The sequence below is a fragment of the Gossypium hirsutum genome, chromosome A02 (assembly GCF_007990345.1).
Source record: "Gossypium hirsutum isolate 1008001.06 chromosome A02, Gossypium_hirsutum_v2.1, whole genome shotgun sequence".
NCBI classification, from domain to species: Eukaryota; Viridiplantae; Streptophyta; class Magnoliopsida; order Malvales; family Malvaceae; genus Gossypium; species Gossypium hirsutum.
Window position 1 is genome coordinate 8,779,357 of NC_053425.1, and position 14,948 is coordinate 8,794,304.

General features: G+C 31.5%; 1 protein-coding gene and 2 long non-coding RNA genes across 5 annotated transcripts; 2 read left to right on the forward strand and 1 right to left on the reverse strand.

Annotated features, from left to right (window-relative positions):
* Positions 1–1,492: 1,492 nt before the first annotated feature.
* LOC107951599 (uncharacterized) lies at positions 1,493–3,362 on the forward strand. The gene is made up of 3 exons (XR_001698506.2): positions 1,493–1,833; positions 2,068–2,158; positions 3,163–3,362. It is a non-coding gene; the product is annotated as an uncharacterized lncRNA (long non-coding RNA).
* Positions 3,363–3,994: 632 nt separating this feature from the next.
* Positions 3,995–6,949, reverse strand: LOC107951598 (uncharacterized). 2 transcript variants are annotated; one of them, XR_001698505.2, is made up of 3 exons: positions 6,406–6,947; positions 6,265–6,329; positions 3,995–6,147 (listed from the first exon to the last, which is right to left on the reverse strand). It is a non-coding gene; the product is annotated as an uncharacterized lncRNA (long non-coding RNA). The 2 variants fall into 2 exon arrangements; XR_005911422.1 differs by having other exon boundaries at positions 3,995–6,329; positions 6,406–6,949.
* A 66-nt stretch (positions 6,950–7,015) lies between these two features.
* LOC107951600 (uncharacterized) lies at positions 7,016–9,780 on the forward strand. Of its 2 annotated transcripts, none has more exons than XM_016886695.2 (5): positions 7,016–7,448; positions 7,560–7,627; positions 7,730–7,774; positions 8,908–9,005; positions 9,275–9,780. In XM_016886695.2, the coding sequence occupies exons 2-5, from the start codon at positions 7,574–7,576 to the stop codon at positions 9,351–9,353; spliced, it is 276 nt and encodes a 91-aa protein (XP_016742184.1). In that variant the 5' UTR covers positions 7,016–7,448; positions 7,560–7,573; the 3' UTR covers positions 9,354–9,780. The 2 variants fall into 2 exon arrangements, with proteins under 2 accessions (XP_016742184.1, XP_016742185.1); XM_016886696.2 differs by having other exon boundaries at positions 7,362–7,459.
* The last annotated feature ends 5,168 nt before the right edge of the window (positions 9,781–14,948 follow it).

Here is a 14,948-nt window from a genome sequence, read left to right on the forward strand (position 1 = left end):
AAGATATCTAGGTATTCCAAATATGGTTGGAAGGCGAAAGAAAATTGCTTTCCAGATATTGAAAGATCGAGTTAAAAAGAGGATAGATAATTGGAGCACAAGGTTGTTGTCACAAAGACGGAGGGAAGCTTTTATTAAAGAGGTTTTGCAAGCTATTCCAACATATGCAATGTCTTGTTTTCTATTACTGAAGTGGCTTTGTAAGAAGTTGGAAGGCATTATTGCGCGATTTTTGTGGCACAAGGGTCATAGAAGGAAATGCATTCATTAGTGTCAGTGGACGAAACTATGTGATCTTAAAAAAAATGGTGGATTGGACTTTCGTTGTTTATCTTCTTTTAATATTGCATTATTAACTAAGCAAAGGTGGCTCCTTATTAATAATTCTGAATCGTTGTTAAGCTGCGTACTTAAAGCTAAATATTACACGAATTGCGATTTTTTGAAGGCTCGGTTAGGGGGTTTACCTTCTTATACCTGGCTAAGTATTTGGTCGACGAAGAACTTGCTGTAATAAGGCATTGGTTAGAGGGTTGGAAAAGGGATCGAATCTCAATCGAAGAGGATTCTTGGCTTGCTGGGGCTGCAAATTACAAAGTAGATGGAATAGTTAATGATATTAACTTAATTACAGTTTATGACTTGATTGACCAATCACGCAGGGTTTGAAATGTGAATCTTATTAAATGTACCTTCGAAGAGAATGATGCTAACCTAATATTGTGAATCTTGTTGGCTAGAATAGAGCACGAGGACTTAGTTATGTGGCGAGGTGAACCATCAGGCACCTTCTCAGTGAGGAGCGCATACAAAATTCTCCTCAACAGTTACAGAAGTTCTTATTTTACAATGATCTCAGTAGCCACTAAATTATGGAACTTAAACTTGACACAAAGTAGAAAATTACAATCTGTAAAATTTCATGAAATTATTCGCCTACTCTCATTAATTTATATAGCAAAAGAATTAGAACTCTTTTAGCCTATCCTAGATACAGATATGGCCCAAGATCAATCAATCATATTTTTCGGGAATGTAAAGTATCAAAAGAGACATGGAATGAACTCAACTTGTCATAAATAATATCTCAGATCTAGTTAAATATTCAAGAGTGGCTAACCTGGGTTTTTCAGACTGGCATTGTAACATCCCTAACCCGTATCGTTCGTTGAAATAGAATTTCAAAGCATTACCAAATAAATGTAATCTATAATTCATTGGTTTCGAAACATTTCAATAATTATAATATAATTCATCCTTAAACATGCATAAAGTCCCTTATTCAAGCCTTTGAGGGCCTAAAATCACTTTAAAAACGATTTGGGACTAAATTGGGAACATTTGAAGATTTTAAGAAAAAGAAAAATTTAATTACAGGGGTCACACGGCCAAGTCACACACCTGTGTAATGGCCCCAAATTCTCAAGTCAACGTTCGAGTGTTGACTTGATATTTATTTTGGAATTAGGTTTTATTAGAATTAATTTGGGTGAATTTTGAACATTTTTATAAGAAATTAAAGATATTGGGAAGCTTATGTGAAATGGGGGAAGATAGATGGCTAATATGGTGATTTTACTATTTTTGAATAAAAATCTTCTCCCAATTAATGAGAAAAGATGGGTTGGTAGATTGAGGTATGGAATAAAGTAGATTTGTCTCTATTTTTCTCTATATTATAATTACTCTATTGTTTTTTTTTCTTTTTACATTTCTTCATTTTTTTTTCTTCTTTTCTTTCTATATATTTTTTTTCCTTAGCAATGTCATGTAGAGGGAGAGAGATTTGAGTGAATTCTCACCATTTTTTTCATCTTTCAATTCTAAAAAAAGGTACGAGTCTTGATCTATTTTAAAAAAAAAGTTTCATGGAAGAAAAAAAAATATCTATGTTCATTAAGGATGAAAGTGGAGGTTTTTGGGTGTTTGGAAGGTTTTGAGTTTGAAGAAGTCTCTACCCATCTTCTCATATTTTATTTATTTATTTAAAGTATGTATTTTTACATCTTACTAACTCTTATTTTTTTATTTTTTTGTGGGAAATCTTATGTGTTACATGGTTATTAGTTAAAGAGGGTGGTGAATCTTCTAAAGCTAAGGGTAAAGGCAAAGTGATGGAGAGCTAGGCAAGAAACTTTGTAGGTGTTCTTCCATCAAGGTGATACCCTCTAACTCTCCTATACTTCTTGATAAGTCATAAATACGATGCTTGTGTGATAATACATGCATCTTATATGTCTTTGGGTAGAAATCTTGTTTGAATGATTTAAAAATAAAGCTAAAAATTTAGTTGTGAAATTTGTTAAAAATAAATTATTACATGAACAGTAAGTTAAAAAATTCACCATAAATTCTGTAAAAATAATTAAGAAGTGATCTATACATAGTTGTAACCGTGAGTTAGTCTAGTTTCCTTTAGAACAAACAGAGATCGATTTTGATTTATATTTTAAAAGATATAAATTTTTTAGTGTTGAAAGGTCATAAAAATCTGGCAGTAAAATTCTTATAAAACAGATTTAGCAGTGACTTTGAAAAATCACCAAAAATTTTACAAGATAAAATAGGAAGTGAGCCTTATATCTCTATAACCTTACAAAAGTCTAGTTTCGTTTAAAACAAACGGTGCTCAATTTAGATTATATATTAAGAGTTATTACTTTTTTAATGAAAAAATATCAGAATGTCAAGGTGGTAGACTGTCACATCTCATTAGTTAATATTTTAACTGGAATGATAAGCAAGTTGAAACGAGCATGAGACTCGAATGTCATGGTTGTATTTTTTTGTGATTATATGTTTGATGCTTTGTTTGCGCTCAACCTTCGAACTTTAAATTAACTAGCAGCCATGAGTAGCGTTCGGGATAACCCTACAGATACCCAGGATTATTTGACTAGCAGCCATAAGTAGCGCGGGACTATCCGGATACCTAATTATTTGAGCAATATGTACAATTTAACAAGTTTGACAGTTTGATAGGCAAGCAAATTGGTTATGTAGATTTAATGACTCATGATTTAATTATTCGATACTCATGTCATGTTTCTATGTATACATTTGATTTGCATGCTTATATTTATGAATTACTTGAAGTATGGTATATTTGTTGTGTACCACTGAGCTTGTAAAGTTCAGCCTTTAAATTGTCTTAATGTTCAGATTTATAGACTTTTGTTCGTGTTCGAGGAACGAGGAACATCATCGACGAGAGACTCCTAACATCACGTATTCAGAGTACAATACCTTATCTATTAATGGGTATTGTATTCCTAAGGCCTTGTATTTTTTTGTAGATCTGTAACTCATTTATCATTTTTGTTATTTTCACTATTTTGATATATAATGATATTGAAGCTCCACATATTTTGTATAACTACTTTTATTACTATTTTTAGTATAACTATGTATGTTATTTTCTCTAATATAAAATATATTTTAATATTTGAAAATTATTTGAAAATTTTGCTAAATTACTCCGGTGAGCTTATGTAGCGTCTTAGTATTAGTGTACTCCGTATTCGAGATTAAGGTGTTACAACTCGTGTCTAGCCATATGAGCACTCAAAGTAGAGACACATAGCTATGTTTCAACCTATGTAACCCACTAACTTGAGTCATACAGTCAAGTCACACGCTCGTGTGCTAGGCCATATAACTCTCAAAATGACTTCGCATGCCCGTGTACTAGACGTTTGTCTCACACGGTCAAGTTACACACCTGTGTGTCTGGCCACATGGACCTAAAATGTGCTTTAAACCACAAGTTTATCATTTCCTACTTTTTTGGGCATTAAACAACTCAAAAATCATTCGTTTAATCTATTTAAAACACGATCAAACATACTCAAAACATGCCAAAATAATCATCCTAAGTGCCTAACAAATGTATCCCCATTGGTACCACAATTATATCATCAAAATATATCATCAATGCATCAATCAAATCAAAATTTTAAACATGCCAAATTTCATCAATTTGGTCTAACTCATATCTACCTAAAACATCAACTTATATTCACATACATATAACAAACATTTGTTCAAAACAACATGCCAAATTATGGCTTCAAATACAAACATATATTTATATACTCAAACCAATATTACACTTATAATTTCATTTACAATCCATCCACAAAATAACTTTCAACTTAACATCTTAGGTACATGTCAACACAAAAGGTAAACATCACCATATTTGAGATTGGAATCGTTGCTGGATGCTGAATCGACTATCAGAAGAAAAATATCTAATTTGTGCACGGAAAACAAAACCGTACGCTAAGTAAAACTCAATAATATTTCTATAATTTGAACATTTAAAGATAAGAGAATACAAAATGCACAATTGAATTATAAACAAGTATTAATGTCTAATATCACAACTAACATATGCCACCCTTTTGAATTCATACATAATAGCATATCATTTCTTACTATATTCAATTTATACATGTTATCATATTCAATTTATTTAACAAATATCCCAATTCACACACTTACTATATAAATAGCTTTTCACACATCAAGCCACAATTTTTTATACCATGGCATTATCCATTCAACATTCAATTCATGAGTATATAACTTTCTTATTTAATCACAACATACTTTTTTTTTCATACTTCAAATCACTATCTCATTTTTAATTCATATACAATATAATTCAATATCTATTACAAAACTTTATTATTTAATTACCCTTATTAACACGGCTCGAACTCAGACGGATACACGAATCTAACCAACATACCAGTATAGCACCCAGTGCCTCATCGGATAAATCCAAAATAATAACTATGCCCAATGCTATATAATTTGACATCCAATGTCTCATCGATTTAATCGAAGCCAATTGGCACCCAGTGCCTAATCGACTCAAAGTCGAAGAAATCCCTAAACTTTTCCTATTCGATGACATACCATCTATATCTGACTCAGCCAGATACAATTAATAGGATTTAATTTTACATTTCAAATACAACCAATATCCAATTCTCACATTTACACATATATTCATTTCAATTCAAATAATCAATATATTCATAATGCATATACCAATTCAATCCATTTCAATCAATTATCAAAATGCGCATTGAATCGAATTAAAACAATTAACAACTAAGTTCGGATTTATAGAAATACAAATCGTAGATTCTGAGCTCTTCGACGTCGATTTTATCCTTTCCCTTTTTAATCGAAGATTTCAGTACAATATTAGTTACAGAATTAAAATAATTAAAATACATTAATTCAACACAATTCAATTTCACATTAACTATTTAAAATTTTACTCAATATTTACTTAAATTTTAATTTAATTCCTAAATCGAGACTAATTTTTATTCTTCATATTTAATCCTATATTTTTATAATAATTTCACTTTAAGCTAAATTTAACTTCCTATTTTCAATTAAATCTCTAAATTTTATTTTTTTCACAATTTAATCCCTATTATACAAAATTTACAATTTATTCTATAACTTAATCCTTTCTTATTTCTAGCTTATAAATTTATAAATTTAATCCTTAATACTAAAATTATCCAACATTAACATTTAAAATCTTAATAATTACTAAAATTTCAACATGAGTAAGATAATATTAAGCACCTAAATTCCAAAAATATAAAAATTACAAAAAAAATTAAATTTACTAACCAATTTAAATTTAAACCATAAAAACCCTTGATACCATGCGTCATTCCTTCTTTTCTTCTTTCTTTTATTTTGCATGTCTTTCTCTTCCTTTTTCCGCTTACTTTCTTTTAATCTCTTTTATTATTACATATATTATGTTTTTTTCATATATTATATATTATATAATATATGTTTCCATACTTTTAAATTTACTAACTATTATAATATAAATATCATATTATTAATTGTTTTAACTTATTTACCGTCCACTTAAAAGAAACAAAGATAAAATTACTTTTTAAGTCCCTTTAATTATTTTTAAATTATAATTTAACTTCTACCCGGAACGTAATTAGTAATTATTTATTAAAAATATTTATTAAAAATATTTATGAATCCGAATTACGGAGTTCTAAAAATGTACTTTTCGACACTCCTTACTATAGGGTCAGTTACAGGCGCGACCTGTGACTATAGGCTGGTCTGTTGTGCTCTATGGATAACCTGGAATTAACGAAACAAAGCTCTTCATGAAGGAATCAAAAACACGGGAAAATGGGCAGTAACATTGACTAAGAATTATCTTCTAGAGTTAGATGGATTAGCAGGAAAGGAAATTACCAGAAGAAATATCTTGTCAACATGGACTCCCCCTAAAGATCCTTTCATCCGTATTAACTTTGACGCTGCTTTTGACCAAAAGGAGTTTAGATCAAGTTCAGGTGTTATTGTTAGAAATGGAAGGGAGGAAGCTCTGCTTACCAAGTCATCATTGCATGAAGGCGTTGAGTCCCCTTTTGCGGCGGAGGCTTTAGCATGTGCGGAAGCAATAGCAGTGGGTCGACGTTTGGAAATCGACACGGTCGAGATCGAAGGAGATTCATTAGTGGTCATTAAAAAATGTCAATCTAAAGAAAATGACAGATCTGAAATTGGCAGTATTATTAGAAATATCCATCAACATGAACGCTACTTCAAAGAAATTTATTTCAGGCACATTTCCAGAACAGATAATCAGCCGGCTCATGTGATAGCATCGGAATCGTTAAAACGGAGGTTGGAGATTTTACTGGTAAGAGCAATACCGGAGTTTGCTAGAAGATATTTCGGACTAGGTACGCATCGAGCAAGAGAACTAGATTGAGTGATGGTCATCGATGATTGAATCGGTTAGGAGTGCAGAAATGTTGAACTCTCATCAGGAGATCTGCGCTTGGAAAATGAATCGATAGAGGAACTGAAAAGATAATTCTAGAACACAGAGAAGTAGTGGAGTCATTTCTTGTCCAGGCTGGTTTCGTTTTATTTTGCTTTTAGTTTCCTTTTTCTGTTTCTTTTGTTTTTTCGGATTGGGCTTCATTGTTTGCTGGGTTGCCTTGATGGGTCAGACTTATTTTTTTGATTTGTTTCTTTTATTAATCCAGCCCAGTTATTTATAAAAAAAATTGTATACTCCTATCTCTATTTTTTAAAAAATTAATATCTTGAATTTTTATAAAATAATTAATTAATAAAAATAATTAATAGTTGTATTAAAATGTGGATGTGAATTATTTTTAAAATTCATAATTAAGCATAACAGGGACTAAAAACCATAAATTCACCTAACATTAATTGATAAATAATAAATAATAAATAAGATACTATTAATTGCATTGGGCCAGGCTGTCACCAAGTTTTCAAATATAATAGAGAAAACAAAAACCGATGTATAAGGCCCAATATTATGAGACCCAACTCCGCCTATCAATCGTTTAGTTTTCGCCGGCTTTTCCAGTTTCCTTGGTGCTAAGCTGCCGCACGAGGTTCCTTCTTCGTATTCATCATCTTCCCTCGATTCATTTTTTTTTCTTTAGAATTTTGATTTTCTCAGTGCACTTTTAATTTATTGCCATGTCTGTGAATTATTTGATCAGATAAGAAGAAGAAAATGCCGTCTTTACAAACAGCGCTGCCCCCTGAGCTTGCTAACAACGTTATCAGAGTTAGTATCCTTTCATTACCTCGTTTTCTTTTATTAATCAATACACTGTAATCGAAATGATGGTTTTTGATATTTGTTTGCGGATTTACTTGTTGGTTTCAGCTTTACCGGGAGTGTCTTCGAAGAGCTAAATATATAGGCCATAAGGTAACCTCAATACTGTACCTCTAGCCTCTAGTCCTTCATAATTTTTCCGTTTTCTGTGCTGGAATGAGTTGGTCACTTTATAAAACTGTATTAATTTTTAACAATTTTGAGATCATATTTGGTTTTTAATTATTTACTAAGTAGTTTGCTGGGATCTCTTTGGTTGGTTGTTTGATATCATGTACTGTTAGGGCAATAATGGGTGAGATTTATCATAGAAGAGAATTGCAGGCTAATTTTCATGTTAAAGCTCAAACCTAATGGAAATGGAGGCCTTTTAAGTTCCATTCCTATCTTTCTAATATGCTGGCTGCAATAGAAGTCCCCGGCAGATTCTAGATTGCCATAAATGTTTTGGAATGGGTAAATGGTAATTTTTAAGATTTTTTTTGCTTAGCTAAGGGGATTTTATCTCTGACTTAATACTTCCGAGAACAGAAAAGCTAGGATGAGGATGAATATGTTTGCATCACCATTAATGAAACTGGGAAGTGCTTTCAAATGACAATGAAAATTTAGTCAGAAGAATCATAATGCATGTTAATCGTTTGTGTTTCCTTTTATAGTTGTACACATTGAAAAGGAAGATATGTCATTCTACAGTTGGCATTTACAGATATTTTCAGGGTGGAAATATGTACTGGGAACAAATAAATTGGTAGTGATATTCATGGGACCCAGGTTTTTGTTGATCCACCATGACATGAATAGCTTTTCAAGGTCTTCTATTCGTCTTAGCTTCATAGCTGCCAGCACAGGGGCTTAATCCCTGGTAGTTAGCTTCATAATTCACTTTGAGTGAACATTACAAGGTTTGTACGTCTGTGCTGCAAATCTGCTAGTAAAGGATGGTGTTTTATTTTTATCAAGCAAATGTATAGTCTTTGGAGATCTATGGACCTGGTTGAACAATTTTGATAAATGGGGCTTAAATTTTGGTTCAAGAACTTGCAGCTTCTATTTTGACAAGATTTCTGTGTAGCTGAGGCGGTAGACTGTAGAGTTGTTTGTATGCATACTTACACAGGCTACTAAACATAATGAAACTGTAGCATATACTTACTTTGATTTTGCCTCTAATATATAGTGAATATGGAAATTAACTTCCAGTCAATATTTAAATTACCGTGCAGCAACATAATACAGCATTGGTTGTTGATATGGTGAGACAGCAGTTCAAAAAGCATATGCATGAGACGGATCCAGAGAAGATTCAGAAGCTGAAGGATGAGTAAGTCTTAAGTTGACTTGTTTCTTACATTTTCAAGCGATCTGTTTTTGTGATCTGCTTGAATAGAAGAATGTAATTATATATCTGTGGTGTCTTACAAGAGAGAAATCATTTTACCACTTTGGCTAGAATTTCAAAGATATGCGACTTGATATCTTCATATTGTATTGAAGGGGATACATGTGCATAGATATATATGCAGCATATTGAATTTTAACTCTTTCAGAAACCTTTAGCAATGTTTTAACGTTTGTTGTTTTCTTTTGCAGTGCTGCAAGGGGACTAATTAACCACATACTCTATGAGTCTGAGAAGCTATCTGGACGAAAATTCAGCAATAGCTCTTGATAGAGTTGGGGTTTTTATTTGAGATATTGGTATTAGACAAATTTCATGACTGCTCAACTAAGTAATAAACAAAGGCTTGAATTTTGGTGTTCATAATGAGTTCGACTGTGTGCTGCATTGAACTTGCTTCAGTTTTACTTAATATATGCTGTATGATGCATGATACTGATGTAGTTTCAAGTATGTGAGTTGAAGATGATGCATCATTGTGTAAGCATGCCAGGTTATATTTTGTTTTAGAATGTGATATATTCTCATGCCGTGCTCAAATGGGTTGCTGCCTGCTAATGGAGCTACAAATACATCCTTAGGAAAGTGAGATGTGGAAGATATTTCCTGCAAGGTCCCAATGGTCAAATGCTGTAATCTTGAAAGTCACCACACCCATGTTCCTATATAATAAAATATAGATGTCTCGTATTGTGAATGCTTCTCATTTTCAGCTATAATGTTCCTATAGGGTGTCTTATCGAATCATTGTTTGGGAAAAGTGCAAGCCTCATACAGGTCGTTTACGCTTTTTCTACCCTCTATCATGGAGATGAATGGAACAGTAAACATTTTGGTCCATAATAACTAGTTATTTCTGTTCATAACTTTCACGTTTCACTTCTAACATTGAAAGAGAATTTACTATTGTTCATATCGTCTCCAAGGAGTTTGGTTGCATGAAATAACCCGAGTTGATTTTTTATTTGAGCTGGTTAGACAATGAAGTGACTGTTGGAACATTTTTAAATATTTATAGTATTCCAATAACTATAAGTGAATGAGTGTAATTAATCAAAAGATAAATGTTTTGGTCATGGGTCAAAAGTTATATCATTTGATTTTTGAAAAAGAATTATAACTATTCAAACAATATTATTTGAATAGTTATAAAATTAAATGAATAATTATTATTATTTATTTATTCATAAAGACACCTATTGAAAGATGTTTCTACGAAGAGACATGAAAATTCCTATAAATAAGAATGAGATTTCATTTGGAAATCACACCAACAAATTCTAAAAGTTCTTTCTATCCTTCCTCATTTTTTAATATTATTAGATTGTTTTATAAAGAGTTACTGCAAAAGTTTTTTGTAGAAATTGAATTTCTTGTTATATATTGCTTAGTACTTAGTGGACTATTCTCGTTAATGCAAAATGCAACTAGTCATTGGTTTCATTGTATCATTGAAGTTAATATACTTGGAACCCATTTGCACACCAAGATAGATGGGGGCGAATATAACCTTAAAGATAGTGAGTTGATACACGCATTGGAACCTTGTCCTATTTCTTCTTTTTTTGTTCGAGTTCCATTCGTATATTCGAGATTTTCCTCATTGGAGATTTGTACTAACAATTTTTAAGGTTATATTTCATGATGACTACCACAACACATGAAAGTGGAACACTAAGGGAGTTGGCTTCCAACTTTGTCAAACTTGATCGGTTTGATGGTGGCAATTTCTGACAATGGCAGAAAAAAGATACACTTCTTATTATCAACTTTGAAGATTGCTTATGTTTTGGATACTCTAAGACCTAAAGAGAATGAAAACGAATTTGTTGCTGCAACCCGAGAAAGGCAAGAATGAGACAAAGTTGATTACATGTGCATGAGCCACATATTAAATGGTTTATTTGATGGTTTGTTCGACACCTACCAAAACGAGGTCACTGCTAAAGAATTATTGGACAAATTGGACACAAAATACATGATCGAAGATATTACAAGTAAGAAATTTCTTGTCAGTTGTTTCAATAATTATCAAATGGTTGATGGTTGTTTTGTTATGGAACAATTCCATGATATTGATAAGATGCTAAATCAATTTAAGCAATATGATATGAAAATGGATGAAATGATTGTTGGATCCTCCATAATAGACAAACTTCCTCTATCTTGGAAAGACTTTAAAAGAAGTCAAAAAATAAGAAAGAGGAAATATCTCTTGAGACTTTGACAAATCATTTTCGTATTGAAGAAGAATATCAAAAATAAGATCAAAACATAAATTATGAAAATGCCAAAGTGCATGTTACGGAGGAAGTACAAATTACTAAACTATTCAAGAGAAAATTCAAACAGACTGATAGAGCACTTAAGTTCAGAAAGAACAAAAGGGCTCATGCTATCATTGCGGTAAGCCGGGACATTTCAAGAATGAATGTTGATTTTTAAAGAAGAAATCATCTTCTAAAGCTGATAATAACAAAAAGTTCGTTTCAATGATATCTGAAATTAATATGACACAATATGATAATACATGGTGAATTGATACCGGAGCAACCAAACATGTGTGCAAAGACAAAAGCATGTTCACAAAGTTCACACAAAGTGAAAATGACAATGTCTTGTACATAGGAAATTCTTCCACCACAGCAATCAAAGGCAAAAGGTCTGTTAAACTACAATTCAATTACGGAAATGTTTTGACCTTAAATGATGTATATTATGTACCAAAAGTTAAGAAGAATTTAATGTCTAGAAGTCTGTTGAATAAGTTTGATTTCAAACTTGTTTTTGAGGCAGATAAGTTTATTTTGTCTAATGGATGAATTTTTGTAGGGAAAGGGTATATGTATGAGAGTATGTTCAAACTTAATATTATTAATAAGAACAAAAATATTATTTCTGCTTATATGGTTGAATCTTTTTGTTTATAGCATTATAGATTAGGTCATTTGAATTATAAAAAATTGAATGATATGTATAAGTTAGATTTAATTCTTGTTTTTAATAATAATATTGAAAAATACAATACATGTATGTTGACTAAAATTATAAGAAATCCTTTCCCTAAGGTTAAAAGGAAAACAAAATTGATTGATTTGATATATAGTGATTTATGTGACATGCATAATACTCCTACATTAGGTGGAAAGAAATATTTTGTTACCTTTATTGATGACTGTTCTAGATATTGTTATGTATATTTATTGCATTCAAAAGATGAAACGCTTGATAAATTTAAAGTTTATAAATTTGAAATTGAACTTCAGTGTGAATCATTTATCAAGTGCTTAAGATCGGATAGAGATGGAGAATAATATAATCCAAGTTATTTTGAATTCACTGGAATTGTCCATCAAGTTTCAACCCCTTACACACTGCAGGAAAATGGTGTAGCTGAAAGAAAAAATAGAGTCTTGACTGAAATGGTAAATTCAATGTTATCATATTCAGGTCTTGGATAAGGTTTTTGGGGAGAACCTATTCTAACAGCTTGTCATATATTGAATATAGTTACTAATAAGGAAGCTAAAATAACCCTATATGAACAATGGAAGAAAAGGAAACCAAACCTTAATTATTAAAGGTTTGGGGTGGTAGAGCTATTGTCAAAGTTCCAACACCTGAATGTAAAAAGTTAGGTGAAAGAGGAATTGAATGCATATTTATAGGATATGCACATAATAGCAAGGCATATAGGTTCATGGTAATTGAACCAAATGATTCAATTTCAATTAATATTGTTGTTAAATCAAGAGATGCTATTTTTTTTATGAAAATAGATTTAATTTTATTTCAAGATAATTACAGCCACAACAATTGATTCATTCTTCAAATGAGAATGAGATTTCATTGGAACAAATTGATAATAATGATGAATCTTGTCAAGAATTAAGAAGTAAGAAGATTATTTTGGACCAGTTTCATTATGTTTCTTGTAGAAGGAAAATGTGACAGTATATGCAATAAGATACCTTATTGTTATAATATATAATCAGATCCTATTACATTTGAAGAGGCAATGAAATTTCACGACTGTTTTTTTTGGAAAGAAGCAATAAATGATGAGATGAATTCAATAATGGAAAATCAAATTTGGATATTAATTGATCTTCCACCGGGTTCCAAATCAATAGATTGTAAATGGATCTTCAAAAAGAAAATGAAGGTCGATAGAACCATTGATAAATTTAAGACAAGGTTTTGATTACTTTGATACCTATGATCCAGTAGCAAGTAGCAAGAATTGCTACAATTAGACTCTTAATATCACTTACCTCTATATATAATTTGGTTGTTCACCAAATAGATGTTAAAACTGCATTTTTAAATGGTGAATTGGAAGAGGAAGTGACATGGAACAACCGGAAGGATTTGTTGTTCCAGGACAGGAGCATAAGGTATGTAAGCTTTTTAAATCTTTATATCGACTTAAACAAGCACCAAAGTAATGGAACCAAAAGTTTGGTAAGGTTGTTTTAACTAATGGCTATAAAATAAATAAATCTAATAAGTGCATATATAGAAAATTTGAAAATGGAAAAGGTGTCATAATTTGCTTTTATGTAGATGACATGCTCATTTTTTGCACGAATTTGGAACAAATAGAAAACACAAAGAAATTATTGTCAAAAAAATTTGCTATGAAGGATATGGGTGTAGCAGATGTTATTCTTAGGATTAAAATAACCTGAGATGAAAGCACTATAGCTTTATCACAATCATATTACATTGAAAAGGTGCTTAAAAAGTTTGATCTTTTCAACTGTATACCAGTATCTACATCCATGAATCCTCAAATAAAATTAGTATCTAATGCTGGTAAAAAAATTAATCAATTAAAATATGCAAGTCTAATTGGTTGATTTATGTATATAATGACTTGTATAAGACCAGATATTGCATATGCTGTTGGGAAATTGAGTAGGTACACAAGTAATCTAAGTAGTGTGCATTGGCAAGCTTTGAATAGAGTACTTAGCTACTTAAGGAAAACTATTAACTATGGATTATGTTATAATGGATATCCTCCAGTTTTAGAAGGGTATTCGGATGCTAGTTGGATTACAAGTTTGGAAGATCATGCATCTACTAGTGGGTGGATCTTCATTCTTGGTGGATGAGCCATTTCTTGGTATTCCAAGAAACAAACATGTATTGCTGATTCCACCATGGCAACCTAAATTCATCTATTTCTATCCATTGTGATAGTGAGGTTACTCTAACAAAGGCATATAGCCAAGTATATAATGGAAAGTCTAGACGCATTTGATTAAGACATAGTTATGTCCGACAATTAATCTCTGATGGAGTGATCACTATTAATTATGTGAGGTCAAGTGGAAATTTGGCAAATCCTTTGACAAAAAAGTCTTGCTAGAGATGCAGTGAAAAGGAACTCAAAAAGGATGAGACTCAAGCCCATTAATTAGAATCACCCATGATGAAAACTGGACTCAATGCTTGGTATATTGTCAAGTCTTGAGTTCAATAAGACAAAGTAAATCATCAGTTTGTGACTGTTAGCACTATAAATAAATCCATTCTAAGATTAAAGTGCTAGGTACTCGTAATGATAAGGGAATGATGAGTAATGTACTATTAATGGACCCATAACATAAATATGTTAGAATATTATAAGTACGGGAACACTCTTGATGGGATCTACCTATGTGAGTGGAAGTGTGGTTGTTTCTAGGAGCTCAAGGGCTTGGCTTTGGCAACATTCATGAAAAGAGGACACAAACACATGGCCATAATAGTGTCCCTAGATACTATGCATTGACCGATGTTGAAATCATTGTGTGAGATGTGTTCAATTAATCAAATAGAATAGTTGGTTCAAAGCTTAATCTACCATGCAATTTC